This window comes from Dermacentor andersoni, chromosome 3, assembly GCF_023375885.2.
Source record: "Dermacentor andersoni chromosome 3, qqDerAnde1_hic_scaffold, whole genome shotgun sequence".
Taxonomy (NCBI): domain Eukaryota; kingdom Metazoa; phylum Arthropoda; class Arachnida; order Ixodida; family Ixodidae; genus Dermacentor; species Dermacentor andersoni.
Genome location: NC_092816.1, coordinates 6,689,784 through 6,712,965, shown reverse-complemented (window position 1 = coordinate 6,712,965; position 23,182 = coordinate 6,689,784). Strand labels below are relative to the sequence as shown.

At 44.0% G+C, this 23,182-nt stretch overlaps 1 protein-coding gene and 1 long non-coding RNA gene across 5 annotated transcripts in view; one reads left to right on the top strand and one right to left on the bottom strand.

Annotated features, from left to right (window-relative positions):
- LOC129382154 (uncharacterized) overlaps window positions 1-23,182 on the top strand; it is a 241,420-nt gene that overhangs the window by 57,676 nt on the left and 160,562 nt on the right. For both annotated transcript variants that reach the window (XR_008610239.2, XR_008610240.2), the window contains 2 exons: window positions 1,684-1,725; window positions 5,460-5,546. This is a non-coding gene — a long non-coding RNA (uncharacterized lncRNA). The remainder of the gene's footprint in view (window positions 1-1,683; window positions 1,726-5,459; window positions 5,547-23,182) is intronic.
- The window catches only part of LOC126520957 (uncharacterized), a 123,834-nt gene that overhangs the window by 65,050 nt on the left and 35,602 nt on the right, over window positions 1-23,182 (bottom strand). For all 3 annotated transcript variants that reach the window (XM_050169795.3, XM_055065657.2, XM_050169790.3), the window contains exons 3-5: window positions 16,415-16,499; window positions 14,678-14,764; window positions 13,127-13,174 (exon numbers count right to left, since the gene is read on the bottom strand). In XM_050169795.3, coding sequence (XP_050025752.1) covers window positions 13,127-13,174; window positions 14,678-14,764; window positions 16,415-16,499 — 220 coding nt within the window. The remainder of the gene's footprint in view (window positions 1-13,126; window positions 13,175-14,677; window positions 14,765-16,414; window positions 16,500-23,182) is intronic.

The following is a 23,182-nucleotide window of genomic DNA, read 5'->3' as shown; positions in this document are numbered from 1 at the left end:
GACAGCCGGGCTGCGACGCGCTTCGCACCGGTCCCTGCACAGCCCCAATGCGCGCATGGCGCGCCACCTGTCGGGACAACGCCATACACTGCGAGGAGGGGGTCTTCTGTGTTTGCCGCAAGATGGCTCTGCATGTGCAGAAAGCGCAGAAGCAATGTAACGGAAACGTAATGCGCTATGCATTTAACTGCAACTTCTGTAATTTACATGCTCATAATTACCGATATACACAGTATAACTTTCCGCGGCACAGTTCTAAGGCAACACCGCATTCACTAGAGGCATTTTTGTCCCACTTTGAACGATCGAACTCATGGCTGAGTGGTAGCGTCTCCGTCTCACACTCCGGAGACCCTGGTTCGATTCCCGCCCAGCCCATCTTGCAAGTTGTTTTTATTTATGAATTGCCTTCCGGGATTTTTTGCTCACGGCCAACGCCGCCGACGCCGACTTTTCTGCGACACGAGCTCCTTAACGCTGTCGCGTTATAAGGGGATGGCAGAGCTGATAGGAGAAAACTATATAGGCAGGGAGGCCAGTGCCTCTCCCCACCATCTTCCACCACCCGGCTGCCAATTGTGTTTACTTGTCTGCTTCCTGGGTGCTCTAATCACGTGTAACAAGCGGCGGCTGTGGGCGTTAAAGAATGGCACTGTTATAACAATTGCAAAAAGGTATCACGGGTGAAAAGCAATATGCGAGTACCGCCGAGGCATCCCTTTGGTGGCCTCAAAAGGGGCCTTTTAAAAATTGCGAGAAGGCTGCCACGGCAGCCTGTCAGCTTGAGAAATCCAGAAGAAACGCTGAGGAGAGATCACCACAAGCATCTCGCCACATACTTCTCACTCACTGCACGAGAAAAGCCTAGGTCTGTCAGCCATGCATGCATTACGCGAAGCTTGCCAACATCCTTCTCCAAGGCATTCAAGCACTCTACATAGTGCAGCAGAAGGTTCCTCGTGAAAACAAAGCCCCGGAGGGACTGAATCATGCCGGGCCTCCTGTGAGCACAACGTTGAAGCAGCCTGACCTACCACACCATCGCTGCCGTCGTCGCCGTGACTATACGACGCACGTTCGTGACGATTGTGTCATCGGTTAGAAGCACGTAGTTTCCAAATCTATAGCCGTGCGCTTTCTTTTCACCGGCAACATTGTGCATTGCCGATGATCAGCGGGCGGATCAGCCATCTTCCCTTTCGGCAGCGAGTTGAGCGAAGTTGAGAAACCGCGTGGCCAGGAACGGATTCGACACAACCAACAAAAACAAATGCAAGTGATTAAGCTGTTCGCAGAACTTCACTGAAAGAGGAGCCAGCGAGCAACATGTGAGCAATCTGCTTGCGGCGCAGTTGGCATGGTCCATTTGCGTTTTGGAGGATGGGGCCACAGAACACCTATATAAACTTAGAGAAGGGAAAGTGTAGCTTCCACAGTGCAATGGAAATAAGAATAGCGGTGGCACTGTAAACTAAGGTGTACGACCGAGAGACGGCGCTGACAAAAATCAAAACTAATATCATCATCATTACGTAATGAGCATTATGGCCACTGCAGTAGTGGCTGGTGGGGCTCGTCGAGCTGCTTGCTCGCTGGTTTTGGGCGTTTTGTTGACACTTTCGGGGCGGTATTCATGTGTACGGTACTCTATCATGACTACAGGTATCTTTATTATGTCGCCAGGTGACCGAGAGGCCTCAACTGGAAAAAACACACTTGAAACAGGTAAGCTTACATTGTTTATTGTCAATGGTGAATGAAGCAGTAGATGCTCACAGTTTTCATACAGGTCAGATGGACTGAATGCTGTCGGTTACTAACTTTGCAACCTACAGAAACACAGATAGTTATCTATTTAATGGAACTGAACGCTAAAATTAAGCGAAGCTTCCTCGTTGTGTTTGGTGTGCCAGTACAGCAGGGAAAGCGATACTTCAGGCAGCGATATTTATGCTGGGCTAAAAATTATGGGGTTTTACATGCCAAAACCACTTTCTGATTATGAGGCACGCCGTAGTGGGGGACTCCGGAAATTTCGACCACCTGGGGTTCTTTAATGTGCACCTAAATCTAAGTACACAAGCGTTTTCGCATTTCGCCCCCATCGAAATGCAGCCTCCGTGGCCGGGATTCAATCCCGCGACCTCATGCTTAGCAGCCGAACACCACAGCCACTAAGAGACTACAGCGGGTATGCTGGGTTACCCACATACTTGTAGTTGCATACAGTGCTACGTGATGTGTTTGATACTGTACATATATTGTCTGCATTCGACGATTTCAGGTAGATTAAAAAAAAGAAACAAAACATGCTCGGCAAAGATTTACTGTCAGCAAGATAAGCTCTAGCTGCAATGCCCCATTGTTTTGATAACACATAGGTGAGAGGCACGTAGTGTAGGGGGAAAGAAATGTGCTAATTTTACAGCACATTTTGTTTGCTCTTGATACTTATGCTTCACATTTAGTGTTCAGGTGCGACAGTAAAGGCTTTGACACAAATGGAGTAATCGTAGGAAAGCAAGGAATGTTATGGAGACAACAGTGTTTACAAGGACATCAGAAAATATTGAGTGAATAAACAAGGAAACTAAATCAACATAAACATAAGTATGCTCACAGATCCTTGGAAAATGCAATTTATGGTATCATGTTGAAAAAAAAAGAAACATCTTGGTTTGTGTATTCAAACAAGGCAAAGAGGTTGCAAGGTGATGAACACTTCAATTGAGTAAAAGATGTGAGCAAGGGAAGCCTCAGCCTTGATCGAACTTTTCAACAAGCAAACATACTTGTGAGGGCCGTGACGAAGACAAGTTCCCATGCTGAGGCATCCCTTGCTCGTCTACTGTTGATTGGCTGAATGTTAAGTCAAGCCTACTTCGAGCATATTTCAAAAACTTCTTGGGAAGACACTGTGCTCATGTTTGTCACCTGCTGTTTGAAGAGAAACAAAAACTGTTTTTAATTATTTGTCTGTTTGAGAAGTGTGGAGTAGGCCGATTGTGTGAACATACCTTTTCTAGCTGTCTCTTATGGTGCAGGGCTAGCCTCTTTATTGATTTCATGCAAACTGTACATGAACCATTTGCAATTAACTAATGTAAAATAATGCACATATCCATATCTAATTCTAATCATAGCACTTGTCATGTTAACAACATTCCCTTAGATTTTGTCGCGTCATATAGATCTTGCTGTACACATTACAAATAACTGAATGTGGAACATTAATATAGATTAGGTCATTAATGAAGCTAATCACATGCTTGGGTACTTACGGAGCAACATTTCAAAGCACCGTCTACGCGAAAAGCACAGCTTTACAAGACTGTAATACGCTCAAAACTTGAATATGCATCTGCAACATGGGATCCCAGTCACGTTAATCTTACTACTTCACCTGAACTAGTAAAGAATAACTCTACTTATTTTATTCTTTCTAATTACAACCGTACTGCAAGTACAACAAGAATGAAAACTAACCTAGCACTTATTCAATTAGCTAATCGCCGTAAAGTCACCCGTCTTTTACTATTTCATTAAATTTTTCATCACACCACAATTCACAATGACTTCATACTGCAGCCTCATTACATTTTAATATGTGTCGATCATCGCAGTAATGTAGGAATTGATTCATGTTACACAAAGTCTTTCTTTCGGTCTTTATCCCGTGTACATCTCAGGAATGAAACTACCTTCCCTTAAGTATTGTGGCTATCACCGATAACAAACTTTTTCACAAAACATTAGCTAAAATTGTATAATCAGGAGAATTATTAGATTACCAGAACTCAGCGCACTTGATTGTTTGCTTTACTCTACTACTTTGTAACCACTCCCCTCTCTAATGCCATATGGCCCTGAGGGTATTTTAAATAAGAAATAAAATGAAGTGACTGCCAGAGTTTCAGTCATCATGAAGTATCACTTAAGATTGCACTGAGCACATTTGACCACTTTAAAATTCTTTGCATTTTCATGTCACAAATTATCGATGTGAGGGAGCATGTGATACTTAGTGGTAATGCCCATCAAGCTGATTTCAAAGAGCAGATGATAGAGTTTGTGCATTAGCAAGTAGGAGCTTGCTATACTGTTTCTGTTCTGGTCACCATGGCTATAATGACCAGAAAAGAAACTACTTGGGACTCAACATGTTACTTCTCCGTTTGTCATAAAATGCTCTTAAAAGCAAGTAAGCTTGTATGCAAAATTTTAGCATTCCAGCTCAGTACGATACAAAACTGTAGACTGTTGCTTTCCTAATAGGGCTCACGCCCCTATATCTGGCAAACTTGCAAACATTTCATGGTGAGGCACATAGTTCAAGAGGACCTGTTGTCATTATAATGACCGTTGAGCTTCTTATGGCTTGGCATGGGCAGCTAGCAGACCATTAATCTCTCTTTTGTCCGTCTTCCTGAAAAGAGAAATGCTGAAGCCATGACAAACATGCAAACAAGAAATGGTGAAACAAAAGTTAGACCAATAAATGAACAAGTCACAGCTCTAGTTGGTGTTCAGAAATATACATTGTGAGGATTTTGGCCTTTGATGTTACTGTCACTAGTGACCCATTAAGTGTCAACTTGTACGTCCAGAGACAACAGAGTCCAAAGGGGTGAACAAGTGTGAGCAGCGTCTTGGAGGCTGGAGTCTAAAGAAAAAAGACTCTCAATCAGTATGGTGTAAGAGGGAGCGAGCTTGCAATCCATGTGACTAAGAATGGTGCACAAAATGCTCCATGACAGGAAAGCACATGCACACACAACACTGTTTTGCGTGTGAATTTCTTTGAATGGTGTCTTTGTGTGGGCTGTGCTTAGTGAAGCCTCGATTAGATGACAATTTTTTCTGCCAGATACTAGGTAATAAAAGCCAGTCATTTTATTCCATCTCAAATGCAACTAACCTAACTGTATCACAGGAAGTACATTTGCCAATATGTGCAGTGAACTTATCGCAGTGTATCATTTACACAAGAACAACCAAACTATTTATTATTTATGCTGTACTCCGTGTTAGGAATTTTAGCAACGTGACAAAATAGCAAGAGCCTCGTTTGAATTGCCTTTGAAGAGCAATAACTTTATAATCATTATTATTTTCCACTTTTACGAAATGACTGCAGGAATCTGCTTTATTCGTCTTTCTCACAAGAAATTCAAAGTTGAAGATGCGAAGCAATGCTTTTTTTACTCACCAGTGCACATGCCGAGAGATTGATTTGATTGAGGTTGATTGAGATTGAGGTTGATTTGTTGCCCTCTGTGGCAATCGCTGGAACTTGAGAGTGTTCAGGGCCTGGTGGGGCGGCGTAGAGCTATGGGCGCAGCCCATTCATGTTCGGAGGGGTAGAAGGGCAATGGGAGAGAGCCGCACGCAGTGGTTGTTGGAGCAGCGGCCGATCATGCAGCGGCTCGAATTTCTCGTTTTCTTTTTTTCTTTTCAAGAATTTCGCATTTCACTACCTTTCGGCTCGGACACCCAGCAGCCAGACTTCATCGTTATAACCGATAATGCAGCATCGGCGCATTGTAGTAAGTGGGTTATTTCACTATGGAAAACATACAAAAGCCAACGGTGCAGCAGCTTCTCATTATTATAACCGGTATATTGTTAAAAGCGGAATCCTTATAAGTGTGTTCGATTGCATATATATATATTTATTTATTTCCTACGTTTTGGCCGGAGTCCAGCCTTCATCGGGGAATACATGACATGGCAAGTCGTTGTGCTTAAACAGACCCTGAAATGATTTTGACGATTTTGTACGAACGCACTGATTCGTTAAACTAGGTCCTTCTGATCATTAATTGATGCATCTAAGTGCTCCGCGTAAAGCGTGTAATTTATTACAAGGTTTTAAAAATGTACATCGCTGCCGATCGCAGCAAGCTGCTCGGTGGAATTTTCAGCCACCCCTAACCATATGACGTAAATCACCCATATGATGTCATCAGGTCGCGCTATTCGATTGGCTACCCAGGGCGCCTCATCGGTAATTTTTCCACCTTTATGGCAAACAAATGACGTTAGTAATAGTTGGAATGTTAGTTAATTTGTTTCTATAAAAAGAAAGTAACAGAAAGAGAATGCCCAAGAACCAATTCTCACTACACTTAAGCACTTCCGGCACACAGCAAGCATCATCTGCTTGTGTTACAACGTACCCCATTTTGACGAGAGCTCCGCGGTCAGAGTCAGTCTCAGACTTTTCGCGAACACTATGATTCAACTTTGCTGCATTGTGGACTGCAAACGTAGCGACTGGCAATATGTCGAGCTGCAAGGTCGTGTCCCTCTGCAAGGCAGCAGACGAGCGAACTGGCTGCTGCGCATTGGACTGCCACTATCCGATCGGCGCCAGGATTTGCACGTTTGCGGCCATCACTTTACACTGGAAGATTACTAAAGAAATAGCGTTTCGCGAGTCCGGTACTAGGGCAAACGCAAGCGCAAGGGGACAGGGTCTGGCCGCTTGACTGTGCCATAACGAGATGAGCAGAAGCGCAAATGTGAATGGTCTGCACGGTGCAGCCACCTGGTGGCACAGAGCTCAACCATACACAGTAGCAGTAACGAAGTGTATTCTTCTTTGCTGCTGGTGTAAATTTTTCCCAGGAGTGTAATCATCAACACATTGTTTTTGTAAATGTTTAAAATGTTTTACACTTGGTTAGAGAAATATTAGCGCTCTGTTTGGCTGGTTAAACGCTGCACCAACAAGTGGCTGGACCGTGCAGATCGATCAGGCCGCTCACGTACGTCTATGCTAAAGTTCCTTCATCAGCTTGAGTTTATGCCTCCAGCCATCTGCCGAAATGCTCAGCTTGCCTGTGGTTACCGGAATACCAGACACGTTCGGCGCTTCGACAGACTGCTCCAACACGCTGCTTTGATAGCTCTTGCTTGGGGGTTGACTGCCAAGTAGCTGGCGGAGAGTTTGGAGAGGCTTTGCACGCTCGCTCCTGGAGAACCGGAAGTCAACAACATGACGTGCCATCATGACGCAGAGCCAATGAAGGTGGAGCTTAGCCCGGTTCACTCGGCAAACGAGTTGGGGAGAAAATGCATGACTGTGGAGGAGGGTAAGTTGTAATCGACCATAGCTCTCTTAATATGAGATGTTTCACACAAATTGTGGTGCAAATGATTAACTTTAGCTGTACTCTACGCGTGTACAAAATACACGCAAAAGGGCCACAGAATTTTCCGAATTATCGGGCAATCGCAACAAAAAATTTGAATGAGAAAATTCGTTTTGATAAATTTGGGATTCGGCGACAAATGATACGGTTTCATGCCACGTACGTTGACGATATCTTCTCGGCGCTACGAATTAAGCGAAGCCAGAAACGCTTTCGCGTGCACTAAGCCCCCGCGGCTGATAGCGTCGCCCGCAATGGGACGACGCTATCGGGAAGAGCACCGGCAGCAGGGAACGAATACTTCGTCTGCCTCTCACTCCAATGGGTCACCGAAACTCAAGATTACACCACCTCCAATACTAAACGCGCGGTAAGACAGCCGCACCTTTAGCCACCTACAAAGTATTTACTAAGGTAATTGCAAACAGAATCAGGAACACCTTAGACTTCTGTCAACCAAAATACCAGGCTGAATTCCGTAAAGGATACTCAACAATAGACCATATTCACACTATCAATCAGTTGATAGAGAAATGTGCGGAATATAACCAACCCTTATATATAGCTTTCATTGATTATGAGAAAGCGTTTGATTCTGTCGAAACCTCAGCAGTCATGGAGGCATTACGGAATCAGGGTGTAGACGAGCCGTATGTAAAAATACTGAAAGATATCTATAGCGGCTCCACAGCCACTGTAGTCCTCCATAAAGAAAGCAACAAAATTCCAATAAAGAAAGGCATCAGGCAGGGAGACACGATCTCTCCAATGCTATTCACAGCGTGTTTACAGGAGGTATTCAGAGACTTGGATTGGGAAGAATAGGGGATTAGAGTTAATGGAGAATACCTTAATAACTTGCGATTCGCTGATGATATTGCCTTGCTTAGTAACTCAGAAGACCAACTTCAATGCATGCTCACTGACCTGGAGAGGCAAAGCAGAAGGGTGGGTCTAAAAATTAATCTGCAGAAAACAAAAGTCATGTTTAACAGTCTCGGAAGAGAACAGCAGTTTACGATAGGTAGCGAGGCACTGGAAGTGGTAAAGGAATACATCTACTTAGGACAGGTAGTGACCGCGGATCCGAATCATGAGACTGAAATAATCAGAAGAATAAGAATGGGCTGGGATGCATTTGGCAGGCATTCTCAGATCATGAACAGCAGGTTGCCATTATCCCTCAAGAGAAAAGTGTATAACAGCTGCATCTTACCAGTACTCACGTATGGGGCAGAAACCTGGAGGCTTACAAAATGGGTTCTACTTAAATTGAGGATGACGCAACGAGCTATGGAAAGAAGAATGATGGGTGTAACGTTAAGGGATAAGAAAAGGGCAGATTGGGTGAGGGAACGAACTCGAGTTAATGACATCTTAGTTGAAATCAAGAAAAAGAAATGGGGAATGCGCAGGACATGTAATGAGGAGCGAAGATAACCGATGGTCATTAAAGGTTACGAACTGGATTCCAAGGGAAGGAAAGTTTAGCAGGGGACGGCAGAAAGTGAGGTGGGTGGATGAGATTAAGAAGTTTACAGGGACAACATGGCCACAATTAGTACAACAGGGTGTCTACCAAGTTGACATGTCTAAATTACCTGAGTTTTCCAGGTTTTCCCTGAGTGCCTTTGCAAAATTTCCTGAGTGATGCAGAACTATGTTTTATGTCAAGACGGGCTGAAACCATACCCCTCAATGCTGTCACTTTCTAGTAAGCATACAAAAAATTAAAAAAAAACAACTTCGTCTAATTTGAATACTAAGGAGTAGTCTTTATTTTATTCAAAAAGAGAATAGAAGGGAGGGGTCAGTAATATGCACAGCAAATATTATATCTTCGAAAAAAATTGCATATGGAGTCAGACATTTTCAAATACGAATAAAAAGGAGATGCATACAGAAGCAAATATTTTCGAATATGAGCTATTGCTATCAACTGATAGCAAGCTCAGTGGTATGAGGCCCGAACTTTGTCACGATTGAGATTCTCTCTCCACAGCTCACAAGTCAATCTCAACTAGACTAAAATCAACTAGAAACTAAGTCAAAACTAGAGTATGCGTCACCCATATGGTCCCCACATCAAGCATGCGTCGTAGATGACCTTGAAGCGGTACAAAATCGTGCCGCCAGATTCATTCACTCATCTTATTCTTACGAAATCAGTGTTACCGCCCTCAAAGCTGAATCTGGGCTGCAAGCTTTATCCCTGCGCCGACGGACAGCAACACTTTGCCTATTCTATAAGCTTTACCATTCATCACTTAACAGTGCCCCTTACATAACACCACCCGCATACATATCTCCCCGCACTGGTCACCAACTGCAAGTTTCCCGTACATGTACGAGAACTGTTAATTTTTCAGCATCTTTTTTTCCTCGTGCAGCCAAAGACTGGAACGGCCTTCTTCGCAATATCGTCGTTCTCACCTGTCCATCATCTTTTTCTATCAATGTGACTGAGTACCTGTTGTCACAAATTTGAGTGTTATATTTTTTATGTACACCCACCCCTTATGTAATATCCCCTAGTGGGGTCTTTAAGGTAAATAAATGAAATGAAATGAAACTGTCCTGACATACTCTCATCCCGCGCACGACGCCTCAGTGTTATGTTTCACTGCATTAAAGAGTTTATTTTGCTTTGAATGAGGGATGCCTGCATCTTGGCATCAGCCAACACTGTTTTTTGAGCTCAAGCTCCTTAAAACAGCAGCTGCACGCTTCCTTTCCCGTTCATTCCTCCATGCGTAGGTCCTTCCTGTTCTTGTCATCCTTCTGCCACTCATTCGCCCCACAGACCACTTGAAGCATCTTCTTGGTCAGTTGCACAGTCCACGTCTGCTTTTTCGAACTCCCTAGGGGCCGCGAAAACGTCAGAAAGATCGGGCAGTTGGAAAAAATAAATGCATGTCATTTAGTGCCCTTAAGGGCTCAAACCGCCACAGGAGCATTCAAAAACGCTCTGAAGGCCTGCCGGTACACGTATTAGGCATATCAGTGCTCGTACTGTGACAGGAAATACAGAGTGCACGCATGTGTAATTAAGAATTACATACTGTGTCCCATGGCAAAAGCCCCTTCCCACGCTTGTTATGCTTCACTGCAATACTTTTGCATATGCTTCACCAAGTAACATTTGTATACGGAGGCAAATCTGACTTTTGGGAACCGGCATTATGCAACGCACCGTGCTTTCCAAGCTTCTAAGCCAACCGCAAGGACCACAAAAGCGGAGTTTGTGCCATTGCTGACAGCAGCGAATTCTTTCAATAAAAAACACGGCATCCAACGACAAGAACCTTCATAGCGAACATAGAAGCAGGTGGGCCTAGCATTGCCACCGTGGTGGCTACGGCTGCCAGCGGATCTGCGTGCGAGAGTGTCGGTTCGAGGCTGCAAGGTAATCAAAATGGCAGCGGTGGTGGCTTTGATTAATACCGTTTTGGACCTGTGGTCATGGCAAAACCTCCGAAAAATCACACGGCGAAGGGTTCTTACGTCGGAAATTTTAGACGTTCTCATACACTGACTCTATGGGGCACGTGGTGGTGCCGAGAAGCCATCCAAATTATCGGGAATCCGGAAAGTCGGTCGTTGACTGTACACTGGCAACTCCTCCAGCCGACGACAGGGCGTCAAAGACGATTCATTACGATTCATGTCTGTTTCAAGCCAGGATTACCTCGACTTTCGACCCTTTCAATAAAATTACAGCTGATTTTCCCTGATAGAAGAACAAATTCCCTGAGTTTTCCCTGAGTTTTTCCAGACTACTCAAAATCCCTGATAATTCCCGGTTTTCCCGGTTGGTAGACACCCTGTACAAGACCGGGGTAGTTGGAGAAGTATGGGAGAGGCCTTTGCCCTGCAGTGGTGTTAGATACGGGACCGTTTCCTGAGCTTACTTCGAGTTCCCCAGACCACATCAATCGCACCACAGCTAATTAAGGGGTGCAGAAGCACAGATACCACATTCCTGAGGCGTGGCACGTGCAAACAAGTTGGCGGCCCCCACGTCGTGTGCCGCCGGTGGAGCTATTCACTGCTTGACTCTTCCAGAAAGCGAAGCGATAGCCTGACACTGTTCCAGGTAACGTGAGTCCTGAAGCAAGACGGCTGTGATGTACCGGGAAGGCCTAGCAGCGTCGCCCCCATCCGCCTTTGAAGAGGGCATTTGCAAGCCAGCAAGGCAATACCGCAGGGAGAAGAAATCCCTCGGACAATTGGGGCGCAAGCGTCGTCCCCGTCCGCCCATTGTGACGACGCATTGCAAGTCAGCAAGGCAAGACCGCAGGGAGAAGAAAGCCCTCGAACAAACACCAAGCAGCAACTCTCTTCGCCGGGTGTGACTCCATCGCACGGTGCCTACCATTGGCCGAAAATGACGGCACCCGAGCAGGCTCGCCGATTGGCCGAAAAAGGCGTCACTTGAGCGGGCTCTCCCATTGGCCGAACGTGACGTGTCTTCGCGACGCCGAAGGGCTTAAAAGAGCTTTCCTAGAGCATTCCTAGAGCATTCCTTGATTCATCTCTCTCGAACTTCTTGCAACGGGCCGCAGCGTCCGAGTTGCTGCCGGCCCGTAATGACTTTACTGCTGTTAATTGACGCTCACTGTAAATAATGTAAATAAACCTCCCAAGTGTTTCATCCCAAAGTCCTCCTCAACTCCTACAGTGGGCGTAACCAGGCTGATGATGATGATGAAGAAAGCTTACATGGTGCCACGCCGTCTCAGCACGCCCACTCTTTGCACACGCGCCAGATTACCTTTAAAGCAGGGTGCGCGGCTGCGCATGTGCTCAGCTGCGCTACAGCCATGCGCAGCCATAGCCGAGACGCACACCAAAAATCAAGACGTGCACCAACTTACACACCACTTCACTTGCCCCCTCTTCACGCACACTCGATAGCGTTACCGCGAACTTGTTCCCGTCCCCCCTCTTTCCCTTTGCTTTCGTGGGAAGGTGACACTCGTGAAGCCACCATCTTTCTCATCTCACCCTCACACACTTTCACTCACCCCTAAAGCACATGGTGGGAGGAGCACGATAGAACCTTATCGCACTTGTACTTTACAGGGAACATGATGCGTCTCTACTTTGCGGTCGCTCTTGTTGCGCGGTGCCCTATTTGAGAGGTGTGTTTGCAAGCAGCCGCTTGTGATCCAATCATTCGACCATTCGCGCCCACGGAAGTTTCCATTTATTGTCATGGCATTCATTTGCAGTGGCAGTGAAATTTCGTTATATTGAAATTGCAGACAAACATGTTTCATTATATTGAGGTTGTAAATACATGGTGTTTTACAGACAAGAGGTTATGAAAAGTTAAATACTTCGTTATGTTGAAGTTCATTACATTCAGTTTAAACTGTATTATGTAGATGGAATTTTCACCAAATTCCTGTAACTAATGTGATAGTTGAACACTACGCCTCAATTAAGATGTTCATCTCAGATTTCAAACTCTCTATAAGATGCAGCTAGAGAAATGTCTTACGTGTGCTGTGGAAAAGTTGGAAAGATGTTTTAATATTTTTTTTTCTTTATATTTTGCAAGTCTCATAACTTTTTCAGAAATATAAAAATTTTTATACATGGGAGATAGAAGGACATGCCCCACTGAACTTTCAATGCGAAAGTATCTCCAGCCAAAATGACTACTCATACATGCAATAAAAGAAAAAACAAAACAAACGAAACACACAGGGATTTATCTTTGGAATATAGTCTTCCAGCCAAGACTAAAACATGCAAAACAGGAGTAGGAGGAGGAAAAAAAAAAGAATTATTTCAAAACCACCCACAGTCGTTAACATAAAGTTATGGAATATAAGGAACTTGTGCAAGACTTGTGCAAATAAATTAGGCAAGAACTTGCATTTCTCCGTACAGTGCTTTAGGAGTAAGGTTTCGATGCTAGCGTCTTCACTTAACCAACTAAATTCAATGATTCTACTCACTCGATAATCAACAGGTATTGTGTCACAACTTTGCTTTGAGTGTCCATGCTGCAAGAAAGGTGAAACAAACGTTAGCAGAAAAACTGCAGAAGTAGCAATTATGTGTTCAGGAAGTGTTCTTTTAAGCTGTGCGAATGGTGATGGCTGTATTCTTTTGTATAGTCCATGCATTGCTGTATAATGCTTTGTTACACATTCAGCATAAAAAATTAGAACTACTCAGAAGGTAAGTTTTGTACTAGGTTAGTCTAGCTGTTTAAAAAATAACTTAAAAGCACACTCACAATAAATTTGGTGTATATTTATTTTTCCAGTACGATGAGAAGCTATTAATTCTGTAATCATAGTATAGAACATCTGCTTCAGCCCATATTGAGTGATTACAACTTATCCAGGTTTCAATTTTGAAGAGTATAAAGAGCACCATAGCAGTGGCACCCTTGCTAAAAATAAAGCGCATGACAATGTAGTGCCATAAAGCAGACATGAGTCATGCTCACACTGTCTGTGGGCTGGCCACGTACAAGTGCACTTGAGGGACCTTAAAGCAAAGCTTTCTCTGCCTACTTTCCCAGGTCTAGCACGGCTGCCTGGCCTGCTGGGTCCTGTTGGGTCAGTCGTTATCTTGGCAGATATATTTATGGATATACAGTCGATCCTGGATGTATGAAACTCGAATGGGATCATGAAATAACTCAATATCAATAATTCGAAATCGAAAATATGCTTATCTGAAGCCCATCTGAAAGCTTCGCAGACATCAGGCAGTTTCCCAAGACCATAAAAAGCAGGGACTTGCCGATTTTATTATTCAAGGTCAAATGAACAAATGATTACTTTTTCATTTGCACACAAATGTCAAGTTACTCGCGCTGCAGAGTAGTCGTTTATATGCTGATCGCAACACTAAAAGAGCCCACGTCACCCAAACACAAAACTGCACTGTGCCCCACGTGCATCAAAGTGCTTGCTTTCCATTTTTATTCAGGATAAGGCAGAAATAGATGCAGCACGGAAGCGTACCAGCCTGTATGGACATAAGCCGTGCCGCTATCAGCGCACTTGCACTCAAATCAGCCTAAAATGCAGGCCATTCACGTGGGCATGTGCCAGTGGGTATGTGCCACTCTTCAATGAGCCTCTCCGACGCAACTTGGGTCACTGTGTGTTTGCCACTGGGTATGCGTGAACTTGATGACGCCGCTGCCACATGGCACAGCATGTCAAGGGAGAAGCGCGAGAGAGGAGCTCGGATGCAGCACACGCCTCGCACATGACATATTTCAGCTATCTGCGTACTTGGAGATTCATCATAAATGAGTTCTGCTCAAATTTTTTTTTTTCATTCTACTCGTGTCTGTGTTTGCACTCCTGCCTTCCAGTATCGTGAATGCTCTAGTATCATTTGTCTACAGAGCTAATACTCCTCTACCAATATAACAATTTGCAACAAAAGCTAAAGACACTGAGGTGACTTATCATGTAAAGAAAGAAAGCAAACATTGCTGAAGTCTACCTGTATGAAAAATATGAAGGAAAAAAATGGCTTACAGCAACTGTTCCAAGTGGATACATTGCCTTGGGGTGGAAGCACACGTAGACTGTTGGATCATCCAGAAAATCGACAGAAATGTTGACCTGGGCAAGAACATTCACAAAAAGAAATTAATATAATTGTTCTCAACATAATATGCAAGAATCCCTGTGCCACACAACAATCTAAAAAGCCTGCTTTTTCACGTCATGACCAAATATGCTCCATAAGTGCATGGAAATAATGCAAGGGAGTGTGTGCCACTTTTTTTGGTATGCCCACATTCCCTGCACTGTTTCATCACCCACGAATGTTTCTTATTTCATGAAAAGAATTTTATTCCCTCATCACAAGATGCAGCATTCAGTATACTTATGAACTCAATATCATAAGAAGAAGATGACATCACTGAAGCACATTTTACAATGTGTTGTTTTAATAAACAACACAGATAAAAACAAGAAAACTTCCAATTTGTCTGCTGTTACTAAACAACATGAAAAGGTATTGGATATAAGTTTGCTTAGTTCACATCATAGCGAAAATGGGAAACAAATCTCGAAAACAGCAGAAATTGTAAACACAGCTCAGCAACACAATGGAAGTCCTGACAATGGCCAGTGCAAAGAGTGAACAACAAAGTTGTTGTTTTCTTTTTACTTTTTTTCTACTTATGGTGAGTTTTACTGCCCATAACTCTGCACTGTTTAGTATTAAAGGGGCCCTGGACCACCCCTCGAGCTTGGTGAAATAACATAGTCTGCGAGTAGCATATGCTGTTGTGAACATCTCAGCCAAGTTCTGCTGTCGTACGCAGTCCGTGGAGCTCGCAAGCGGAGCGCGAAGTCACCTTTCCCTCAAACGCTCTCATTTCAAAAACCCCATGAAACTCGCTCTTTTCTGTGTGCTTTATTTCGTCATAAAGCACACTTCAATATGCGGCTGCTATTGGTCGCTGCGCTCGGCTACACTGCGGCCCCTGCGAGGTGCCGCCACGAGTCCAGTGGCTAAGCGCACTGTGGCTCTCTGAGGACAGCCGCGTTTGGCTTACGTTTAGCGCGGCATAGGCACCAAATCGGAAATTCGAACTGTGTACCACAGTGACATCTCCGCCGTAGCCTTCACAGTGCAAGGCATTGGAGGAGGAAGGGGGGCACAGCTGAGGCAGTGTTTGATTGCCGATGACTCTGCTTCTGCTGACTGCATTGGAGTACTTCTTGTGGCAAATTGGTTCTGAAATAGCCTATCTTCACTTTAAATGTCTTTCTCCACTTCGATAAAAAGTGGTTCGGGCCCCTTTAAGATTTTTTGTGGCTCAACGTGAACACACCTTCGTGAGGTACTTATGACAACTCCAAAGAGAGAAACTGAGCGATGATGCTGTGCCATGGCAACAGTTGAATTAACAGCCTGAACCAGCTTGTTCACTCTCACAATAAATATCTGGGGTACTGAGTGCGCTTGCAACTTAAGAGAAATGCAAAAAAATGTGAAGGTGGAGGGGCAAAATTCATGAAGAGACAATAGCAGACCTTTCATCTACTTGGCCAAATTTAGAGTTTCTAAATAGATAAATAAATAAATAAATAAATAATATATATATATATATATATATATATATATATATATATATATATATATATATATATATATATATATATATATATATATATATATATATATATATTACATAATGGCCAGAAAAGCATGGAAAAATTATCTTCAATGTCAAGCCATGCATCTGTCATACTAACCTTGGCATTATCACACTTAGGGTTCACCACTCCCATTTTAACGCCATGCACTGTATCCTGCAGCCTTTCTGGTACATCTCCAGGGCTGCAAAGGGCACACAGAAATGGAAAGCTCTCAATATTGGCGTGATTGCACTGGCATGATGACGCACAAAGGAGAAAAATTCGCGTTCGAATTGCCACAAATCAAGCCTGTGTCAGCCGTTACTTGAAAATGCAGCCAACTTGTTCTGACAAACTCAATGAAATGTGTTGGCAATCTCAGAGAGAGAGAGAAGGATAAATGAAGGTCAGGAAGGTTAACCAGGACTAAGCCTGAGTAGCTTGATAGGCTACCCTGCACTGTGGGAAAGGGAGGAAAAGATTAGGAGAGAAATTACAGTGTTGATGTCACCAGCATAGTGAAAATCTCCAGCACTGTATCACAGATGGTTGCTCCATTTGGTTGCCTTCAGAAATTGCAGCAGTGCTTTCATAGCATTTTGCAGCTGTGATATGTGGGGCCATGGTCCCAGGATCTTGTTCAATAAGAAATGCCTTCCATCCAGTGGGTTTAGAGCAGCGAGAGTGCAAAAGCCTTTCATTTTTGCAGGATGGGCAACAGCACAGGAGGTGTTCCATCTTGGAAAGCATATTTAGCGCCAGTGAACAAGGACAGAAGGGAGATGACACCACAATGCGCTAACTTCAACACTTTATTTTCAGGGAACAACCCCCTATATAACCTATGCACAGTGGTGCTACCTCATCCAAATTTTAACCATCCAAAAACGCCGTCTCCTTATCTAACAAGTTGACCGAAGGAGCACTAAGACACGTATCACTATTCCAACAGATAGCCTGACCCTCTATAATCTCTTGCACGTCTTTATCTTTGTGGTTCGCAAGAACCCGGCAGGACCCATACACCGGCCCACAGCCTCATTCCTGACAGTGAGTTGACAGATGACCGTATTGCTTATTTCTCACGTTTAGACTATGTTCTCGTAACCAGTCATTAAGACACCTTCCTGTTTGTCCGATGTATTTCTTCCCACAGGACAGTGGAAGCTCATAAACAGCTTCTACACAACCCACTGGTGCTTTATGATGATTCGTAGGGCATCCGATAGCTGGCTTATGGTACGGGTTTTCTGACAGACATATTTGTGCAAGTTTTTCTGCCGCTGAAAAGGCCACTTTTGTGTCCACCCGGCTAGCCATTTTCTTAAGACTATGTGCCGTTCTATGCAGATAGGACACTACCCTTTAGTAAGTGCATTGTGGTGTCGTCTTCCTTCTGTCCTTGTTCGCTGGCGCTAAATATGCTTTCGAAGTCAGTTTACCAACACACCCAACAAATGGCAGTGTTCCATCATCTGTTCGTCACCACAGGCATTGTAGACAGTGCTATTAGCCATTCCAATCTAGAATGAGCGTGCATTGGTGAATGCAATGCCCAGATGTGAGCGACAAAATACTTTTCCTTCACTTAAGGGAAGCCCAGGCAACAGGTACAGTTGCATAGACGGGTTGAGCAAATGCAAACAACTTTAAAGTCCAGCTGTGTGCTACCTGTGTAACGTGAAATCGTATGCTAAGTTGCTTAAGCATTGGGATGCATCAATCCTCATTTATGGTATAGGTAGAAATACAATGCTGTGTCCTTTTGCGACCACATGGTGGCATGTTTCTCATATCACTGATACAAGTTGTTCAGAGTAAATGCAACGAATAGATGACAAAAGACACTGTAGGGCTGCCTTTGAGTCACAGAATATTGACCACCAATTAGCCAGTTCTTGGTCAAGATAATCAATGGCACCTTGGAGGGCAGCAAGCTCCGAATTTAGCTGATATTGTGACACGAGAAATCATGTATTTGATACTGGTCGATATTGATGGGATAACCACATGCTGGTGGAGCTGGCTTCAGTGGAAGAACCATAAGTGTACAAGGTGTACACCAAAAGTTCACACAGTGAGTCAAGCAAAAAAAGTGGGAGAGGATGCAACAGTGCTGATCTCTACACTTGAAAGGACCTGGTTGACCTCTAGTACAAGCTGGGCTGCTGTGTAACATGGCAGACCTTTATGTGTACACTTATTGTGCAACCTATGTTTAGTCTTTTGCAACATGGAGATAAAAACAGATTTGAAAAACAGAAAAACAGAAACAAAAAACACATATCCATGTGGCCTTATTTGCAGTGTACTCTACATTCATAGAGTAGTTCTTTAGGTAGTGTGGTTTTTTAGACTTGCCAATAACCAGAATTTTTTATTTTTTAGTTCCGTCCATATTAGTACAGAACATAGATGTAATACAAGCTTTTGACTTTTTGCCTCCACTGAAATCTTGACCAGCAAGGCAAAACGTTTTTCCAGGGAGCATTTTGAAAAATATTCCTGACTCATCCAGGTTGAAGACATCGCAAGCTTTCCTTCCTCTCGGCAATGTTTGCAATGTCCCGTCTTTCCACTTCCTTATGGCATTTTCGTCGGCAGCTTTGCTTTCGCCGCAAACAGCTTTGTAGCTGATTCCATGCCTACGCTTGAAGCGGTCGAACCATCCTTGACTGGCCTCAAACTCAATGCCAAGGCCAAACGCAAGCTGCCTGGCTCTGGCTTGAACCAAGGGTCCGCTGAGCGGCATGTTCTTGCTTCGTGCACCCTGTATCCACAGAAGAAGCGCTTTTTCTAAGGCAGGATGGGATGACTTATGCAGTTTCAATCTGCTTGCTCTGGTTGGCGCTTCTTTTAACAGCTCCTCTCGTTGGGTCCAAATCCCACCGACCATCTTTCTGGACAACCCAAATTTCCTGGCGGCGTCAGCTTGCTTCATTCCGCACTTTAAATCCGCAGTGATGTCCAACTTTTTTGCGACGGTCAGGAAACTACGGCGCTTGACGGAGCTGGTCTCCATACTGATGCGGTGACAGCCAGGCAACGACTGTCCACGTCGATGAAGCACGTGAAGATCAGTTGCACATAGATCAGTAGACAACAGCACAACAGCACAACAGCCCATGGAGAAAGAAAATTGGAATAGGGCAATGGCAATGGCAATTCGGCTATACAGCGCGAACTACTGTGGACAGGGTTGATTGGGTTACCTGCAGGCTTGCCGGGCGAAGCAAAACTAGAAATAACGAAACTAAATAAAAAAAATATACAGGGATGTATAAATGGTGAAAATTATGGGTAAAATAGACAATTTCTAAAAGCATAGCCTTTGAGATTTGTTGCTCGACCGTTGTCCATAAAGACAACCGGCTTGGTTTTATTTTGACTTTGCTATTGTCTCGCTTTCAGCTGATTCCAGCTTGCTCAAGCCGACCTCGGAACTCTGCTGCTTTGGTGGCAGTGGAGTTACTATATATGGCTCCTGGGAGCATATAGAGTAACTCTGGGTGGCAGAGGCAATTACCGCCATCTATTAGGCGAGAGGGAAGCAAAACTTGCTCTTCTATGACCACCGAGATGTGTGCGCGCCGGCGCGCATATTTTGGAGGTCATAGCTTCTTTTTTTTTTACGCCTCTCCCTGCAACTACGCTCCCCTCGTCACTCCCTTATCTTCCACTCTTTCCGGTCTTTGTGAATTGTGAAAGAAAAGTGCAGCCCTTGCACAAGTCTATACGGTAATTGTCAAATCTGACAAATTTTCAGTGGCAATTGCAGACAGTGCTAAATTTTGCTAGTAAAAGAATTCCCATGGAAATGTTTACCAACATAGAAAAACTGTCAATCAAATTGATCGATTTGATTAAGGAAAGTAACAAAAGAGTTAAGAAAGGCTGCACTGAAGCCAGACGTACCTGAAAACAATGACCATTGGGTGATGGACAACAAGCTCACCAAGATACTGCTGCAGTTCTTGCACGATGCAGTGTTGGAAGCTTTTATTTAACTTTCTTTTATTCTTTATGATTTGTAGCAAATCCTCCCAAAAAGAAAAGGAAATGAACATAAACAGTAAAGGAAAATAGATATAGGAGCAGCTCTTCACAGGAAGGGTAAGGTTGTGAGTGTAAAATAGTTAGTTAGTTAGTTAGTTAGTTAGATTGGGTTTATTGGCACAGAAGCAACTTAGGCTTTGCTGCGCCAGACACAGGGTGTTAGAAAGTCAATGATAGAAACAGTAAAACCAGCACTATTTAAAGTTTGTTGTGAAAGCCTAGTTCATTTGAAAAATTCACATCTGCAAAAGGAACAAGTGAATCGTCTCCCAAGATGAGAGTGGGGTGTAGTGGCACTTGCAATACGTATAGATTGTGGGAGTGTTTCTATCTTTGTCTTTCGATATGTGGGCATGTAATTAAAATGTGCAGTACTGTGAGTGGTTCTTGACATTTGTCACACATTGGCTGTGTTTCCTTTGTGAGCAGATAATTGTGTGTGAGGTGTGTGTGCCCTATTCAGAGTCTGGATAATATCACCTCAGTGAAGCGTTCTTGGTGATAGAAGGTTTTTCATTCACTTAGCATCAGTTTGATGAGGTGCAATTTGTTATTATCATTCAGGTTCCACTGACACTGCCATTTGTTATTAAGTGCTCTGCAAACAGCTTGAAGCCTATCCTTAAAGGGCACCTTTATTTTAGATACGGTTTTGTGCTTTGCATTAACAGCACACATATCCGCCTTTTCATTTTCACGGATTCCAACGTGACTTGGGACCTAGCAGAAATGAATTGAGTGGTTTTGATTTATGCGTGACAGTGTGCGTAGGATGGCGCCGATGAGAGGTTCTTGCTTGGATTTTAAATTGCAGGTTTTAAGAGCACTTAAGGAGTCAGTGAAAATGACTGCTTTTTTGTGTTTTCTAGTTACAACTTCTTGCACTGCCATCTACAGAGCATAACATTTGGCTTGAAAACAGAACCAAATGGTAGGAGTCTAACAGTCCGTTCCCAGGTTCCCGATATGACATCGCTTCTCAAATAATCGTGTGTCTTTGAACTGTCTGTATAAAACTCGTAAGTGCTGTATGTGTTGTATCCATGCAAGCATATACGTGTGTGCCAAGCCAAAGGATCTGCTTCTCTCGAAAGCAACAAATGAATACCTTTATTTCATCGCATTGAAGTATATATACAGGTCAGAAGATTACTTGTGGCACCATCCAGAAACAAACATTAAACTTAACGTCTTCCCCTCTCATAAAACCAATCGCTAAGCTTAGCGTCTCTCAAACTGATAACCATGTTGGTTCTCTTCTCTGCCTGGACGAGCGCTTCACAGTCGAAGGCGAACTAGGACTGAGTAGATTGCGTCGCGCTGGTCGGACTCCTAGAATACGTTCGGGCTGCCCAGGAAGTGCTCGCGTGCCAGGCGGACTTCCACATAGTCCGGGACCGTCCATCTGGCATCGCTCTGGCTGAACATCTGGATCACCTGGAAATTGTGCCCAGCCTCCTTGCACACCATGCTGTTCCGGCACATCAGGCTTTCACTGCTGCAGCTCAGAGGAGGGGTAAACTGCTAAGTCAGGGCCTGTTGCTACGTCGTTAAAATGGGAAGCCAACTCGGATGTCACAGTGCAAGTCACTAACTACTCACGGTTCCAGGTACGGCCATCATCCAGTTCATATGTGCCTTAATGCCAACACTTGATGACAGTGAATGGGTGTGAATAGCTGCAGGTGCCCTTAGGTACATGACTTGGCAGCTTAACACATATGCATTGCCCAGGTATCATAGCACGTTTTTGGAGGCTCGTCGTCTATCCGTGTAACGCTTACTCTTCCGTTGATGCTTGGCTACCCATTGGTGCAAAGCTTTAAGTTCCGTGCCAGGTTCCTGGGAAAACTTGCTAGTTTGGGAAATCCCCAAGTCAAGCTTTGTTTGCGGGTGCCAGCCATGCAGAAGTAACGCAGGTTTCTGACCAGTCGTAGCATGTGGTGTGCAACGGTACACGCCAAGGTATTCCATAATGGCTTCTTGCAAGGGTTGATGCTCTTGTAAGCGTACTTGTATATATTCTTTTAGCACTCTTGTCCTTTGGCTCGTGGATGATATACCACAGAAAAGGTGTGCTTGATCCCCCTGTTTTGTAAAAACTGCTCCAGCTTGTTTATTTATTTATTTATTTATTTGCGTACCTACTTCGCCTATTGGGCATTATAGTAGGGAGCACAGATAATCAATATAAAATACAAGATTGCACACTCTTAAAAGGTTAAACACTTCAGACCATGGGTACAATACCAATCATACATGTTACATTCTGAGGGAGTGCATGAGACAGCACAAAGAACAAGTTTCGCTCAGGTAACAAGATACACTCATTGTCACAGCACGCTGGCTAACATTGCAAAACATAAACATCAAAGAAGATTTCAAATGGCGAGTGCATTTTTATCTGCAAACATATGCTTGGAGAGCAGTGGGGAATGCGACATCAGAAGCAACTTCAATTAGCTCAGGAGGCAGCAGGTTCCATTCGTGTATTGTACGGTGAAAAAGGAGTTTTGGTATGTTGTTGTGCGTGCACATATTTCTTTTATCTTAAGTAAGTGGTCGCGGCGCCCGGATATGTATGTTGATGGTTGTAGATAAGTCTCTTTGTTTAGTGGTGTGCGATTGAAGACGATATCTCGAAGGAAAGAGAGGCGGGAAACAACACGGCGTAGTAAAAGATCTTCCAAACATATGTGCCGTTTTGTTTCTGTGATGCTGCTTGGAAATGAGTAAATGCCGGTTATGAAACGGGCCGCACGTTTCTGTATCGCTTCTAAGCTATTCACAAGAATTTGTGTATGCGGGTCCCACACAACAGACGCGTAT